Raw genomic sequence first — 18156 nt, 5'->3', positions numbered from 1 at the left:
ATTTTATGAATGACTTCATCAATTTTGAAATCGAATCACATGATTACTTCTAAAGAAGAAGGTACAGTTTCTTTTAATATTTTCCCTAAAACTTGAAAGTTGTTTAAATCTCATGAAAATACACATATACTATCTTGAACATGTGTATATGAAATGCTAAGCTATACACTTTTATCTTGTTTCAAAAAATAATTATGACTTCAACATTTTGGCACATTTCTAAGATTTAATCAAAAATGGTTAAAAAATGGAGCAAATTTTTTCATAGTTTTTTTTAAAGAGGAAAATGTGTCCGCAGCCGTCGCCCACAACAAAATTAATATATTTTATTTGTTTTAACATGATAAAGTTATAATGTGAGTTTCATCGTGGGCTATATATATATATGGCTGCGGACATAGTTTTCTGTCCAAAAAACTATGAAAATTACGGGAAAATGCACTGTTTGTGATGTCGCAATTACCCTTGTGAAAGTCTAATCAGGTAACTATTTATAGATTCTTAGTTTATGGGTATTTTTGTATAAATAAATGTTTCACTTCCATTTTGGTGATATTTTTATAAATCACTTTAAAACAGGGCAAAATATGACTGAAACTGTACCTAGTTCTTTGCACGAGACCCAAAGATATCCCATATATTTCTATATTCGATTTTAAAAAGATTATTGTTTATGCATTATTTAAATATGAATTAATTTTAATAACGTTATATTTTTGAAAATGTAAACATAATATATAATTCTAAATTATTTTTTCTGTGACTCGTTGTCTCAAAACCACTTGAAACATGTGTAAACAATTGATTGTATAGGAATAATGTTTATATCCGTTTTCAATGGGGTTATTTAATTGTGAAATGTCCATTCATAAACCCACTGAATGTCCATTGATAAATCCTTTGGACGTCATTCATTAAAGTTACGATAAATATGGCGGGAATTTTTTTAACCAATCAGCTGCATCATCCTAATTCATCACGCACATGCGGAAAGAAAATGGCTGACAACAACAGTGCAGTAGAGACTGCAGCGCCGAGTGTCGGGCAAATGACAGAAGACACGGGTCCTACAGATGCAGGAGACGATGACGATCCTTTATCTGAAAACCAGGACCACCCTGAGGAAACCATGTTCATAACCCAGACTGCCCCACCTGAAAATCAGTGCGTAACAGTTAGCCTAGGCCTATATGTTGTTTATGATAATACTTCACTGCGGTCAGCTATATTTCATTTTTGTCGTTATTAGCCTGGATTATATTGAAGTGTTGCTCGAAAAAAAATGAATTCGGTGTTAGTTCTAAGAACTACTTTGTTTTATGTGCATTTCCCATATAAGGTCAGTGCATGGTTTAAAATGTTAAACAAATCGTGCTATTTAAAATAGTATTTTGTTGTCGTGTCTGTTGAAAATTGGTATGTATCAGGGATTATCTAATTAGATAGAAAAAAAAAAAGAGAAAAGAGCATTGGTATGCTCATTTATTTATAAACTTTTAAAGTTCACACTATTGTTATAATTTTTATTATATCCTCCAAATTGAATTTTAAAAAAAAAATATTCATAGAACTTTGAAAACAACATCTGTAATGCAGGTTTTGTAAATGCCTGCATAATTGTGTCATGTATGCATATCAAAATTCTGAATATAGCGGTTTCAAGCAGAATTCAATATTGTAATGTCACTTTGTGAAGAAATTACTTATTCATGCCAATGTTGCAACGCCGCATTTTAAAGAGGCTGCAATTTCTAATCAAATAATTTTTACCAGGGAAGAGTCGTTTGCGCCATGTTTCTGAACATAGCATAGATGGTTGGGGAGATATTGTTATGATTTAACACAATCACCATATGACAACATTTTCTTCATAAAAAAAAAATTTGAACATATGTGACTCGATCTATCAGAAAGGTAATTGTCATCTTGATGTTTTCATTTCATTGCCAAAAAATATATAAATTTGATGAATTCTGCTTTCATGATATTGGAATATTTATGGATCAGAGAGTTGACAAAAATACAAACAATTTTTGTGGACCTGTCAATTGAACAAGATCTTTGGATGGTAATAAATTCAGTGATAATGAATTATGATGCATGTATAATTGAATTTGGCAGTTCCTATCAAATATTTTAAGCAAGTTTTCATGTGGTGCATTTTCACCTTGAAGGTCATTGACTGTTTTGATTATAGATTTAGAAAAAAAGGTTAGATAAAAAGTAAATTTTGCCTAAGAAATGAAGAATAAAGAAATAAGTCGAAAAGATCCTCCATATGAAATATGTAGGCAATAAGTTAAATACCAATGGAAGCTTACAGTACTAAATGGGGGCAGTGGATAGTTAGTAGATCTGTAAATAATTTAATCGATTTTGCCATTTATTTTAGTAAAGCATTCTAGAGACTAGATAACTTTAGTGACAGGAAAGTGGAACAAGTCCTAATGAAAACAAGTTACTGTAAAAAATATATAAAACTGATCAGAACCATCTTCATATTATCATTTGTGCTGGACCACCGCCTTCCCCCCCCCCCCCCCCCCCCCCCAATAAAAGTATGATTATGATAACATTGATGGTTAGTGACATCCTAAAATATATGCCAATGCATGCATATTATATTCAGTTTGATCTGATTTCAGAAATCGGAAATGTGTACTTTGTGTAAGTCTAGGTATAATGATGGTGACATATATCCATGCATTTATCTGTTATTTTATGAACCATATTACTTTAACATGTTTAATAAGGCTGAATTTTATGATGCAGATAGCATATTAGAGTACTGTTCTATAGCCAGCAATTTTATTGCATTTTATTAATAAAAAAAATCATATGATGTATGCTAATCTATAGGGTTTTTTAAACAAAAAAAACCAAAAACCCAACTCCAAACATTATTATGTTTTGAAAAGACAAGATTAATAAGGAAATTGACATGAAAAGTAATTTGTTAGTAAATCCATGAGTACAGAGATAAAGAAGGAAAAGATATATGTATATTTTTTGAAAAGTCAACCTTCCTGTTATGTAGATTTTGTGAAAGGAAGGCAAATCAATGCTTAAACAATTAGTTTGTCATATAGTAAACAAAAAATATGTGACAGACTAAGATATTTTACATGATAGATGGAAAGTACACCGTTACTGAGGAAGTCATTGGTCAGATTTATTGACGGTATACAAACAATGTTAACAAAAGCTGTCAATCATGCTTATATGTACATGTACTCTACTTGATTTTTGTAAGATAGATGTAAAAAAAAAAAAAAAAGGGAAATCAGATGATAAGTTATCTTCATAATTATATATTATGATAAAGTATCGAATAAGTCAACCCCCCACCAACCCAAACCTTCCAATTCTTGGAGACAAAATTATTTAGGAGTCAGACTTTACTACTGACTTGAATGAACACGCTCATCATGTATCCCATTATGCTGAGCTCAAAGCATGTGAACAGTCAGCGGCATTTACATATTACATAAACCTCCCAGGATACATTCATCAGGCAACATCTGAGGATTTCACCTGCTTTGATATAGAAGCAGTGAGCCATTCCTCAAAACTCCCACACCCTGCTGCAGCAAATGTGGCCTTCTATCATCTTACAGATAGATAAGAGTTTTATCAGATTCAGCCAATATGATTTTTCAGGGTAATATTGATTTACCAAGGTGTGCTGCAACTTCCTCTTCTGACTGTGTGGGAAAAAAATCAGAAAAAGATGTAAACATTAGAATCTTTTCCATTTCATTTTATCAATGAGATATATTTTCCCCACAAGCACAAGCAGAAATGAAGATTAGTGAAATTAATAAATATTTCTTTATGCTAATCCAAAGGTATGTAACTTTTAAAAAATTATATGATTTTCAAGTTTTTGACTTTTTATTAATTATTTTATAAAAGTATATGTATTTGACTTTTTATTAATTATTTTTTAAAAGTATATGTATTTGAAAATTTCATATTCAAAAGTTTAAAATGAGTGAAATTGTGTCTTCCTAGTTGTATACTTATTTCTTTGCAAAAAATACAGCTTGTAAAATGTTTAAATTCTGTATCCTCTTATCAATGATTGTGCATATATAAATGTACAATGCTATATAGTATGTAAACTTTGATCTTATATTTCGCTTGGTTCTTTTGAATATTTTCTATTTCATATAGTTTAAAAAATAAAATTTGTTTCCTTATGGGAAATATTTAAAATGTAACTTCCTGAATAGATTATGGAAGTTAGATTGTCCTCTCGCCCACTCACTTTGAACTGATGATATGTTAAAACTGATAAAATAATACTCTTCTAACTGTAAAAAAAATAATTGTTCAGCGACACCATAGAATGAGCACCCCCCACAAAAAAAAATTAAATCTTGCAATCAACCACAAAATTCTATAAATCCAAGACTATGTGGAAATATCCAGAGTACAGGTTTTTAGTGGCTGAAATATGATGATTCTTTGTGAAATACCTAGTACCTTGTTTATACATTAACATCGTTACATGTCTTTTATTGCATTCAAAATTTGATGAATTTTAGATGCATTAATTGAAAGACAAAAATGAAACATACTGAATTATGCAACTCTGAAACTTAATACATGTATAGGGTATTATGAGAGAGAGAGAGAGAGAGAGAGAGAGATTGAGAGAGATTTTAAACCTTCAGTTAGAACTTTGTGATTGCACTTTAGAATGAATCTTAAATCTGAACTCATTGACATAACATCAACATACAGTAAGACTCCTTCTGTACAAACAGAAGTGAAATCTTACAGTTATGGCATCATTCTTAAAAATTACTTGCATTTTACAGTTATAACTAACTGTGATAAAATAAGTTAGGCAAAATTTTGTGTCCCATAAAGATTAAAGATCAAGAAACTTATACATCTTTCATAATGTAACTGTTGCATTGATAATATTTACATCCATATTGCTTAGGTGCTTTTAGGTTCTAAATTGAAAACTGGTTCACATGGACATAAATGAGCTTCTTGGTTATACATAAGAAGTTCATTTATGTTTATGTGTGCTCCAGTATAGTCAAGAAGTATTGAACTTGAGTAATTCAAATTAATTAGATGTCTACAGTATATCATTTTATAGATATAAAAAAGTCCCCAGAATCCTTCTATATCAGTGACTCAGTGTACATATCTTTTAAGGGAAATACTTGTAGTTAATCAAATATTTTTGTCTTCTAAAACCATAGATATCAATGAGATATCAGTTACAGTTACCGTAGATATCCTTGATGAATTCCTTTCAATCTCGGTGATATGACATCGAAGGTTCCCAGCTAATAATGACATATTATTGCCAATAAGATATCAGAATAATTTTGAAGATTCTCATTGATAATAACAACAAGCAAAGATTTTAGATATTTGTCTTCATTGGATGAGTTTGGGCAGAACAATAATGGTAATCATTAAAACTTAAAACCTAGATAATGCTAATCCATATAAAGATGTTGTCTGTAAGATATCATTTTATGACTACAGCTGATATCCCCAGGATCTCGCTATATTTCTATACATGTATTTCAATACACCTTTAGTGGAAGCTACATGTAGTTAATCGAAAAAGGTTTATCTTGTACAGATATCAATGACATATCTGTAGATATCCTTGATAGATTCCTTCAGATATCACTGACATATCATCAGAGGTTACCGGTAATCATAGACATATTATTGCCAAGTAGATATCGGAATAATTTTGTAGATTCTTATAACACCTAGTAAAGATGTCAGATATCCGTCTTGATTGGATGAGTTTGGCTAGAAAATGTTAATTAAGTCTCATTAAGTTACATTTTGTGGTGAATTAGAAATAAAAAGCTGAATGTAAGGGGTCCTTGCAGTCTGTCTGCCCTACTTTTTGCGTGTCATCTTTTGTAATGTATCGGTCCAGAATAATCATGTGATGATCACAAGTGGTTGACAATATCAATCATTTATAGGCAACAGGATTTTCAAAAGATAACAGATAGAGTGTTTGCTATTTATATCCCATCCGACTCCCACACACTGTAAAAGATGATGCATTATTTAGTGATCTCCACTTGAGGAGCAGTTCATAATTATTAAACTGTTAATAGTTTGAAAGGGGGGGGGGGTAAAAACTATAGTTAGATATATCCTCATAGCTTGAAAATAATTTAAACATATAGATATTTCATATGTATGGAAATGATATCTATTCTAAATTTCTGAAGCTTTCTCTTTATAATTGTTTTCAGTTTTACTTATGCTGTAAACTGTTCCTAATGTGAAAGAGGATTGCCATGATTAGTGCAATACCGGTATGCTTTAGCGAGTATTGATTAATTTGACCGAGCCTTGCAATTATTGACAACACACCCTGGTCTGGATTTTAATAAGTGATTAGAGCAGTATATTGTACCTAGCACCAGAGAGGTATCACTCCTAATTGACATCATTCGGGATGGAAATCCCAAACTTAATCACTAAAAATTGGTCTACCGATTGGGAAAACTAAGAATTGAAATTTGAAAACTAATTTTTAAAAGTGGGAAAGACAGGACGTTGATTGAATTTTGTTTTCTGTATGGTTGGGTTGACAGGAATTGGGTCACATTTTCATCAAGGGGGAACTTGGTGCATGGAGATGTATTACAGTTTTGGGAAGGTGTGGTAAGCAGTGAGTTTGTCACCGTCTCTCGCTGCAAAGTATCCGGCGCCCACAGATTGTGCACTCTGTACTCATGTATTAAATGTGTGCGGTATAGATTTTACCGAACACAAGGAATCATTCAGTAATGCTAGCTGACGCCTACGTAGTTTCCAATGTTTATAGACACAGCGCAACATCCCTGTTATCCCATAGGAACATTCCGCCCACTGACTTTCCTTCATTTATAAAACTTAAATTGACCTAGATGCATAAAATTAAAATTGATTTGATTTCTGGCCATTAGAATCAATACATCAAAACTCGTTCCTTTATTTTTAGTGCATGCATTTCAAAATTTGTTATGAGTCTGCAAGAACTGAATCAATTTCTAAGAACCTTATAGTAATTGGAATTTTTGCGGTTTTGACGCAAATGCATAAGCAACCTGATGATCACGGATAGAGAATAAAATTTATGGTCTGGATTATAAACATTTTGTCACAGTGATGATGTTGTAGATATTAAAAGAAAAACTCATAGCTACTGGGTATATGAATTTACATGTAACTTGTAAATTCTGATTAATATCCTATGAAAGAAATAAGTTGTGGTGACATTACATCTACCAGGTATTTAGGATACAGAAAAAAAAAAGATGAAGGCTTTTTTTTCCAAAGAAAAAAGATGTTCATTTCTATTTACTTAAGTTGCTCTGACTTTAATTGAAATTTTGTGTTACTAGAGTTTTTACAAGTTTTCTTTTTATTGTAGATGGTACCATGGACGATTGGGTCGTCAGGTGGCTGAGGACAGACTGCGGACTGCCGGAGAAACGGGAAGTTACCTGGTCAGGGAGAGTGAGCGCAACAAGGGCTCCTACGTCCTCTCTTACCTGGGCAAGAATGGCCTCACTCACTTCAAGTACGTATTTACTAGTTCTGGAGGATGCACCTATTTGGTCCTAGTTAGCCTCTCCCTCTATGTAAGGAGTTAAAGATTAACCATCTTTATTTTTCTTGATAAAGTACTATAAAGTTGCTGTATTTGCTTTCTAGTGTAAATGTATTGAAGACTACTATGAATTGTCCATCTCCATTTCTTTTCCAAAGACTTTAAACCACACATTAACAAATGATAATTGAAATATAGATAATAACTTTTTTGGAGGTGGGGGGTTAATTATGTGTCTTTATTATTATTATTTTTTTTGGGGTACAGAATATCAGCAATATGTGGTGATTACTACATTGGTGGCCGCCGATTCGACAGCATGGCTCTGCTAGTAGGGTACTACACTTCCTGTTCATATCTCCTCAAAGGGGAACAACTCAAGTTTCCAGTCTCACCACCAGAGGTAAGTGCTGTTGTTTTAACAAAGAAAAAAATTTCCTCTGTGAAATAATTGATTAAGAATGTAATTGCAAAGTTCACAACTATATGTCAGTGTATGCTTACAGTAATATTTACAAAAGTTGATTCTGTGTGCATTTTTTAGCCTGTTGATGATAGGAGAAAAGTGGTGGCTGTGCTTTCCTTCTCCAAAATGCCAGAGACAGACGAGTTGAGCTTTGAGAAAGGGGATGTGTTCATTGTGCTGAACGAGATGGGGGATGGCTGGCTGTGGGTCAAATCTCTCCGAACCAATGAGGACGGCCAAATCCATGAAGCTTTAGTGGATAATCTGGTGAGTTATTTCTGTCTCTGTAACATAATCTTTTGATGATTTGAGATATATTTTTCCAAATGTGTACTTGCTTGTGAAAAAAAACGTGTTAATTTATTTCAATAATTATATTTTTTTTTCATGCAATATGCTGTTACTTATGCATATAGAGGCAGAGTTTCATTCACAACTTCATTTATGGGATTGTCATATAGTGATGTTTCGATTTCAGAGTGACAGTGTAGAACCTGTTCAAGGTCTGCCCTACTTCCATGCTAGCATCACAAAGGAAGAAGCTGTGGAAAAGCTTAGAGAAGGTATTAAGTACAAACTCTTAATATTTTCTTAGGCCAAAATAAAATTAATGTTTGTTTGGAATTGCCTATCGCCTCATTGAAATACTTCACCCCCATTAAAATTTACTTGCAAAAAATAAGGAACTTTTTTATTAATATATGGAGATTTTTATTTTTTACCAATTTTTAATTAGTTAAACTTCAAGTTTGAAAAATAAAAAAAAAATTCATCCCTCCCTCCCGGGTCTAGAAATCTCGTGGCAATTCCAAACAAACATTTTTTAATTAAGGATGGCCTGACAGTTAATCCAAACCTTTTAGTAAAAGATGAAACATATTAATGTTGATAATTTCTTTTCTTCAAATAGCTGGACAGGGGAGTTTTCTTGTTAGACCAAGTGAGAATTCACCTGGGAACTATTCTTTATTTGTGTTATGTGACAAAGTTGTTCAAAGATTCAGGATAGAAAAGCAAGGAAAACAGTTGTTTTTAATGGGAGGCCGGTACTTTGACAGGTTAGTTAGTTCTTCGGTGTTGCTGAGGCCACACCAATATAATTTCTTGTTTAATTTCAAATAATATTAATTTTCCCACATCCTGGAAATTCTGCACCATTTTCTGTTATATTTCCACTCTATTTTTCGTAGTTTCGATAGTTTTGATTTATAAATCAGAAACAAGTAGAAAAAATTTAACTGTCGCACAAATTTATTTATGTACCGCCTAAAAATTTTGCCTACAGAAAAAATAATATTATTAATTCATTGCTTGTCCGCTCCCATCTTTTTCATTGGATGTCCGACGAACAAGAAATTATATTGGTGAGGCCTGAGCTTAACTATGAACTTTTTTTTGGAGCTGCTAAATCAGATGTTTACAGTTATTGCAGCAAATAATAAAAAAATAAAGATAGAGAATCCATAAAATTTAATTTTTGAATGGCATTAAAACATAAAATTAAACACAATTTACTTACACAAATTTTCTCAATTCAAAGCAGAGCAAAAGATTTCCAAAGCATTTGCAAAACAGGAGATCAGTTTTAGAATGCTTTTTGTTATTTGAGTTTTAGTGATCAAAATATGATTGTATTATTGGTATGAAAAAGTATTGAATGAAAGAAAAATCCTACGTATTATATGAATATTTTGTTTTTAGTTTGGATGGAATCATAGAGAGATATAAAAAGGAAGAAATTGTGGAAGGACACACCCTTGGGGCCCCAGTCACAAGGGTAGGGTCATTTTAAATTCATTTACAACAATTTGTCATAGATCTGCAAAAGAAAAAAAGTGTTGTATCAAAGAAAAAAAGACCCCCTCCAACAAAAAGTTTCTTCAGAGTAATAAGAATTGTGAGAAAAATAGCTGCAATAATGTCAATTTTTTTTATCTGATGTTTTCTGAAGATGGCTTTAATTTACGTAGGATCTCTGTAAAGGTGCAAAATTATATTTTTTTACTGATATCTGACTGATATTTGTTATTGATATCTGACTGATTTTTTTTTTTAAACTGATATCTGTGACTGATATTTTAACTGATACATGTGAATGATCTTTATAATTTTACTGATATATTTGACAGATATCTGACTGATATTTCTTTCTGATTTCTGTGACTGATATCTGTGAGTGATGTTTCAGGAGATGAAGTATGTGTCAGAGAAGCTGGAGAGGCTGTCTCATAAGGGGTCAGCCGACGACCTGTATGACTCAATCAGACAGAGTTCCCGCGGTCCCATGACAGGGCGCCAAGGCAACAAGCTGGAGATGAAGGGGTACCTCTACATTAAGAAAAACAGTAAGTCCGCAGAGAGCATCTCAGAAATGACCATGGTAAAGTCATGTTAAATGACACCATGTTATCCTTTTCTGAATCACATATTGCTTTCTTTCCAAATTTAAAAATCCATAAGTACAGGTATATGAATTGTTTTGTGATGAATATATTTCTACGACATTGTACCACCACACCACCCACCCCCAATTAAAAAAACCACAATAACAATCCTCAATATTTAAATTCTTAGTATGATGGCAGATTCAACTGCAGGGTTTTTTTTTTTAGATGAATGTGCATGAACAGGAATTTTCAGTCCTCTTTAGATTGCTTTATAAGTTAAACGAATTTGGTAGTACATGTATTTATCCTACACTGTACCGGTATATGGAAATTGATTATTAGATATTTATTCAGAATTATTCATTGTTTTATCTCTTCATTACAGGTCAGAACAAAAAATTCAAAAACATGTTTTTTGTTTTGCTTGGAGATGATAAGCAGCTATGTTATTTAGAAAATGATAAGGTAATTTTTTCACCTATTTGTACCTGCTGTATTTTCTATAATATTACAGGCCTTTAAATGATAAACAGCTAATTCAACTTGTTGAAAAAAGCAAATCACTGGAATGCTTTTTATATAAAATATGGTGTCAAATTCCCTAATTCCTAAAAAAAAATTGTTAGTCTAACATTAAATGTATTTAACAGAATATTATGACTGTCACTTGTATTTTTGGAACATGGCAGAAAACTTAGTGATATGAATTTACCATGCAATTTTTACTCTTCATTGTAGAGATCTCGTCCGAAAGGTTTAATTGATCTTAGCTACAGTTCCCTCTACCCTGTCCATGACAGCTTCTTTGGAAGGTAAAATTGATGATTATTATAGTACATGTATTATACTTTGGAGTTATGATTTGTTAAGTGACACTGAACAATGAGTTTAAAGTAAGTCATTTATAAGAATGAAATGCCAATGCATTGACCTCTGTCTTTTTTCTTCTTTATTTCAGACCTAATTGCTTCCAGTTAATTACAAACTCATTTAATCATTCCCAGATTTACTACCTGTGTGCTGAAAACATAGATTTAGCTCAAGTAGGTTGATGTAAATTGTATGTATTGACAAATGTAATGTTTCTAATTTCCTTTAAACATGTGACATAATGAGGAGTTCTCGATAAAAGTATAAAAAATGAAATGGCTTGTTAAAAACATTTTCTATTAATAAAATATATTTACCTGTAAATGAGTCTTGGTTACTGTAACACAGATTAGTATAGTCCTCCTGAAATGAACCTACTTAGTAAATTCTTTGGACTCGAAGAATGATATCATGTGCATATGTCTACCTTAAATTTTTAGAATTGGATACAAAGGCTCCGCCCATACTGTGTAAACACCGCCCCTGTTTCCCAACAACGATTGTCTGCCCTGAAGGAGTTGCGGTCCCTGACCGTGGAGGTGGTGGATGCCCAGAAGCTGTCCACTAAGCTCCTGCCCCACCCCTACTGTATCCTCAACCTGAAGAACCCTGGCCAGAACCCGATCAAGGTGTGCCGCACCCAGGTCGAGGAGGGCCACAACCCAGTGTGGGAGGAAAAGTTTATCCTAGAGTGAGTACTGAACAACGATAGAGTGATACTGGACTGTCGGTGACTTTTACTGTCAACAGCTTATGGGTACTTTAAGCAAGTAAAAATATACTGGAGCTCTTTTGTGATAAGAATTATTTAGAGTAACGTTGTTTAAAGTCAACAGCTTGCTTTTAGACACTTAAAATTATATGTATGCTCTTTTGTGATAAGATTTTGTAGATAATGATTATTGAAAGACTCAATCCTGAAGTGATACATGTATTATAAGAAAAATTATGTACATATACTTGTTTGTTTTGTTTATGGTAAAAGCTAGTATGTAGGTCGTGTAATCGATGTACTTTCCATTTATAATAAAAACATACACTATGTTAAAGCACTAAATTTGTATTTTTGGAATTTTTTTTAGTGATATTCCTTCCGATATAGAATCCATCAGCATTAGTGTTCATAATTACAGTAAAAGGTTTATTGACAAAGAAATAGGAAAACCAATTGGTAAGTTATTTCATCTCAACAAGAAATATTCACCTGTTGATACACATACACTGCTCTAGTTTTACTGATGCATATCCACTTTAGCTTCAAATCAATTTAATGTAATTCCTGTCCAAACATTAAAGGGTTTTTACCATACATATTAATTTCTTGTGGGGTGAACAAGAGGGAGGTTGAGACTTTAAAAGCAGAGCATACAATGGAGTGTTTACTGTTTAATACAAGTAAATTTTTACAGCATGTGGAGTTGAAGTTTCATGTTAGGATTTTATTTTGTATTTTCAGCCCAAATATTAATACCATTAGAAGAAATAAAAAGTCTGGATTTATTCGCCAAATGGTTTTCTCTAGTCCCTGTCAGTCCCACCTCCCGTGGTGAAATGGGTTCGCTACGGATACGGGCTCGATATTTACACGAAATTATTATGCCTGAAGACAAATATTCAACACTTAAAGAGGTAAGACATGAAGAATAATAAAACAGAGCTTGACTTATTTGAAATGGAGTAAGATTTTGTATTTCATCAAAAGTGATCAGTAATGATTTTTTTCTGTCACTTTTGGAAACTTGCTATTATTTTTTCTCAATGAAGTCATTTTTATAATTTCCAATTTGATTTCATCTCATTTTAACCAACAATTTTTATCTTATTTTGAACAATAATATGATGTTGGTATAATTTTGAAGGTATGAAAACTCTTCTTTCATGTTTTCTTGCTTTTTGAAATAACTAAATGTAAAGTTTTGTGCATTGGTCAGATGGTACAATCATCTTCTCAGAAGATTTAGCTCCCCAATGTGCAAAAAAAACACAAGGTTTTGATTTAATCAGCTGAGCCTGTTTTGTTTGGTTGTAGTTGATATTAAATGGAGATCTAAGTAATCTTCTGGAGCTGTTCAGCATCTGTGGTAATGATAGAATTCCCCTGGCCAAAGCCCTTCTTCAAATATTCCGCCATGAACAGCAAGAGAAAGTCATACTTAAAACCATGAATGATCTTGAGATTGCCCGTGAAGGTAAAACACTCTTAATTTTTTTCAGAATGTAACCTATAACATTTATAATAAACTCTTGGAGTTAATGGCAGTTAAAAAATGTCAAGCTAAAGTTTATGTACAGTCACCCCATCAAGGTGTCATGCACATGGTTATGGCAAGCTTGCTTATTTGGCCAACAACAGTAACAAATTCAAGCTTACAGTGAAGACACTTTCATTCCATTAATATTGAAATTGTATAATAGAAATTGTATAATAAATATTGGATATAACAAATTACCTTTAATATAATGAAACAAAGTTGCTTATCTAAGGGCCTTACAAGTAGCTATAACCATGTGTCAGTGTAATCTGGTGAAATTCAAATATTATAGTAAAATCTGGAATGAATATGCATTGTTAAGTAAAAGGCATGAAGAATTAAACGTTCTTGTTTTCCACAGACATTGTATCTACCCTGTTCCGAGCCACTTCTCTTGCTACCACCCTGATGGATCAATACATGAAAATGACCGCCACTCAGTTTGTGGCGTCAGCCCTGAAGGACCCGATCATCCACATTACAGAGAGCAAGCAGTCTTGTGAGGTAAGTAGACATTGCATAACTCTGTCTATGTGTTGGTAAATACCCTAATTCTCCAGTATACCTGGTAAATGTCTTTCTCACATAGTTTTACCTGTACCTATGACTTCAATTACCTATTGATCAAGCGTTAAAGAGCTAGTATGGTACATAATGAAACCAACAAATAATAATTATTGTAAAATAATGACGAATGTATAAATGTACAATTCATCTGTAAGTATCATCCAAGTTACCAAGTTAAGATGCTCAACAATTGACAGCTCTACAGATACCTTTGGCCTATTGCATTTAATATTTACAATGTCAATTTGGAAAGATACATGTAAAATTTTGTAGTAATTAGGGCTATATGGACCATGGATATCGGGCTGAGTGGCTCAGTGGTAGAGCTGACTAGAGTTTTTGGGGTTTTTGGGGTTCCTGGTTCACTTCCCATTCCAGCCATATATTTTTATTGTATTTTTGTGCTTATTGCTATTTTCCTACTACAAACTTGGCTAAAGAACACAACTCACAAAATAAGAATGTGTAGGTATTGCACATTAAAGTATCATTGCCTTATGCCTAGTATACCGGTATATATTAACCTTTAGTATTGTCTGTGTGATTTTCAAGTCAATCTTCTTAAAGTGTAATGCTAAATATTTGTAGCTGAATCCCACTATGTTGGAAAGTGGCTGTGATATTGTAACAAACAGAGATCACTTTCTCCATTTCCTGGAGGAGATGACGGAATCCATTTTTAAATCCACGGAAAGCTGCCCAAAGTAAGTTCAGGGATCAGGAAGTGTGAACTGTTTGTTATTTAATTGAGTGTCAATTGAGCCCAGCAGTGGATTCTTATTGACTAATTATTGTCACCTAAACTTGCCTTACGTCTACAGATGCATGTCATTATCACATTGTTATTGATTGGTTGTTGTGTTTTTCTCGGTTTTGTAGAGTCCTGCGATATATATGCAGCTGTCTACAGAGAAGTGTGTCAGCCAAATGGCCTTCAGATGAGAGTGTCAGAACAAGAGTCGTTAGGTGTGCAAGCCCAGTCTTACAGCCCTTTCATTCAGATTCTTTCTTAAAAATGCAGCAATGTTTGCTAGAGGAGAAACAAAGTTCAATTACAATTAACATTTTTATTTTTAATTTTTACATTCACATGACATTGTATAGTTTTGCACAATAGTTTCCTAATGGTCTATTTTTTTTAAATTTTTTTTGGCTTTAGTGGCTTCATCTTTCTGAGGCTGTTGTGTCCGGCAATCCTAAACCCGAAATCTTTCAATTTAATCACAGGTATAGTTTCCTTTAGTATCCTGTTTGTTGTTTGTATTTCATTTCTTTGCAAGATATTCTTCTTCGGATACAGACAAGTACATTTGTATGGTTTTTTTTCCATGTCTTCCAGAAACACCATCAGATGTGGCCTGTCGAACCTTAAAACTTATTGCAAAAGCATTACAGAACTTGGCAAATTTAGTGGAATTTGGAATCAAAGTAAGATCAAATGATATCCTACTTCATTTAATGAATTGCATTTGCAAGAAAGATGACAATCTCTCAGAATGAGGTAGTTGATATGCCAATACATATACTTGATCTCTCTGTAGGAGGCGTTTATGGAAGTGATAAACCCATTTATCAAGAAAAACAAGCCTCGTATGATCAAGTTTCTGGACGAACTGTCTGTAAGTTACACATATTGCTGTCAGTAACAAGAAGTTAGTACACATGGCTTATTCTGTTTTGTCTGATCATGTCTATTGATCATATCCATAGATGTAAACAGTTAAGATTTAATGATAACACACTGACATTCTTTTAATTGAAGCAGGTTGACGACAATGAAACATCCTCGGAGAACTCCTTGCCAGTCGACAGTGTGGCCAGGGACCTCGCTACGATGCACACGATATGTGCTACCCACCAATCAGAACTCAGGAAACAAGCGGAGACCAAGGTATGATAGTATGAAAAAAAAAATAACTTGCATCAACTCAGATGTAAAGTTTCAAAAATAACTCATTAATTTTGATAATTTTGTATTAAATTTGAAAATGATATTTTGATATTTAGATGATGTATTAAAAATTATTTCGATCTTTCTCTACAGCCCTCGTTAAAGAAGTTGGTAGCTGTCACAGACATTTTAACAGACCACAAGAAGCGGTATATGACGTGATGCATGTAGAAAGAGGGAGCAGGCTGCTGATCCCTAGGAGTAGCAGGTGTCTGCAAAAAACCCAAAGACACACCGAGTGACCTTGTCCGTATAAATCACCCACCTCAGGAGTGCTGGCAATCAAGATTGATCATTTTTTCAGTCCCAACTTTGTGGCAACTTCCCTCTTCTCCACCCCCACAAAGACTGGCCAAGTCTTTATACATAACTGTCTTCAGCAGAGATTTTTGCAATAGACTTTACAAATGTGTTTCATGTTGGTACATCATTTTTTTTTTTATATATATTATAAAAGATTGTTAATTGCTTGTTGCTTGTTAGTTAAAGTCATTATTACCGTACATGTATGAGCTGGTTTGTGTTAATATTTGTCATGGAATTCTCACTGTGAAAATGGCATTAACAGTATACTGAATGGTTGATTGTTCAAGTTATTAGTTGATTATTGAGTTAGTTTAGTTGATGTAATTGTGAAGATAATTTATTTTAATTTAGAAATTATGAGAGTGAAAGATGAGTGGAAAGATTAATGCTTTTATTTTACCAAAGAATATGGATTTTCTTTCTGAAAGAATTTTTTTTATCTAGTCTAAAGCCTTTTCATATAGTTTTTTTTTTTTTGGTATCGTGCATACCGTATACCGGTATTTGACAGAAAATACAGTTTTAGTGTTTATGAGTTAACTCATAAGAGTTATTCATGGATTTGATGGGTAAATGTTTTGGTATGGCCAGTATGACAATCATTGGAATAAAATAGAATTTTGTATAACCTAATGATACTTTAAACACTTTTCTATCCAGAATGTTTACATTGCTTTTGAATATTTCTGAAGCAGTTGGTTATTTCTGCTACAATTGAAGCTTGATTATTATTGTTTATGACTTATTTAAAAGGAGTTTTTCCCACAAGTTAACCTTTTTAAACACAGTTTTTACTTCATTTGTTCACGGCTTTACTGGATCAAAAGCAAAATTTGTTTTATTTCTGACTGGTGTCAGCAAACAAAAATGAGAAACTACTAAGGTAATCATAATCCAAAATTCAGTTTCATTTTAACTAATAAGAATTGTAAGGATAAGCTGAAATAGAATAATGATAATGGTAATTACTCTCTATTGGAGAACCTTTCACCTTACTTAGGTTATACCAAATCAAATACTGTGGTTTCATTAATATTAGAGAGCATCAATTTTGAACGAATTATTTTTTTTAAAATTCATATATAGGTTACATAGTTATGGATTATCACTCTGCAAATACACAATTTTGTACTGTTTCTGACATCGATAAACATTAGATTTTTTTGGATCAGCTCAACAACGAAATTCATGCTCAATGAATAAAAAATAATGAGGCCACAGAATGTGATGATACAAATTTAGACTAAGGCATTGCTTGTGTGCAAATTTGTATGGTATCTGCCTGGCATGATATGGACCTTCTTCAAATTTTGTGTTTTAAAGGACTGTAGCATCTTAAGGTTCTTAACATTTCTAAGACACAAAATTCAGATGAGCAGTCTATGTTCCAAATTAAATTTCATAAATGCTTACACCACCAATACTTTATTAATTTTTTTTTAATGTCAGAATCCAAAATGTTTGTTATTCTTAATGAAATTTGGATGAAACTTTATCTAACCTCTTTTTGGGGTCAAGTGCAATATTTTTCGTCTTTTCTGACTACGTTTTTGTTCAGTTTCTTGCTTGTGTAAATTCCTCATTGTTATCTTTGCTCTTTTCATTACCATTTGACAGTTGGAAGAAGAAAACATTCTTTGGTTTGCATTTTTACGGTGACACCATATAATGAAATAAAAAATTTTAAAGATTGTTTTATACATTTTGTTTTATTTACAATATTGGTTACAATGAACAATCAAAATTACCGGTAA

General features: G+C 32.6%; 1 protein-coding gene across 2 annotated transcripts; it reads left to right on the top strand.

The window, feature by feature from the left end:
- Positions 1-959: 959 nt before the first annotated feature.
- Positions 960-18100, top strand: LOC128176364 (ras GTPase-activating protein 1-like). 2 transcript variants are annotated; one of them, XM_052842631.1, is made up of 23 exons: positions 960-1164; positions 7424-7573; positions 7871-8006; positions 8148-8336; positions 8548-8632; positions 8980-9127; positions 9771-9846; positions 10258-10414; positions 10842-10921; positions 11195-11268; positions 11415-11499; positions 11767-12017; positions 12409-12497; positions 12783-12955; positions 13356-13515; positions 13940-14082; positions 14734-14849; positions 15025-15111; positions 15305-15372; positions 15485-15573; positions 15687-15764; positions 15911-16036; positions 16190-18100. In XM_052842631.1, the coding sequence occupies exons 1-23, from the start codon at positions 998-1000 to the stop codon at positions 16256-16258; spliced, it is 2796 nt and encodes a 931-aa protein (XP_052698591.1). In that variant the 5' UTR covers positions 960-997; the 3' UTR covers positions 16259-18100. The 2 variants fall into 2 exon arrangements, with proteins under 2 accessions (XP_052698591.1, XP_052698590.1); XM_052842630.1 differs by having other exon boundaries at positions 15908-16036.
- Positions 18101-18156: the final 56 nt, after the last annotated feature.

Source organism: Crassostrea angulata, chromosome 3, assembly GCF_025612915.1.
Source record: "Crassostrea angulata isolate pt1a10 chromosome 3, ASM2561291v2, whole genome shotgun sequence".
Classification (NCBI taxonomy): domain Eukaryota; kingdom Metazoa; phylum Mollusca; class Bivalvia; order Ostreida; family Ostreidae; genus Magallana; species Magallana angulata.
Note: the sequence above shows the minus strand (reverse complement) of the source record. Positions and strands in the feature narration are given on the sequence as shown.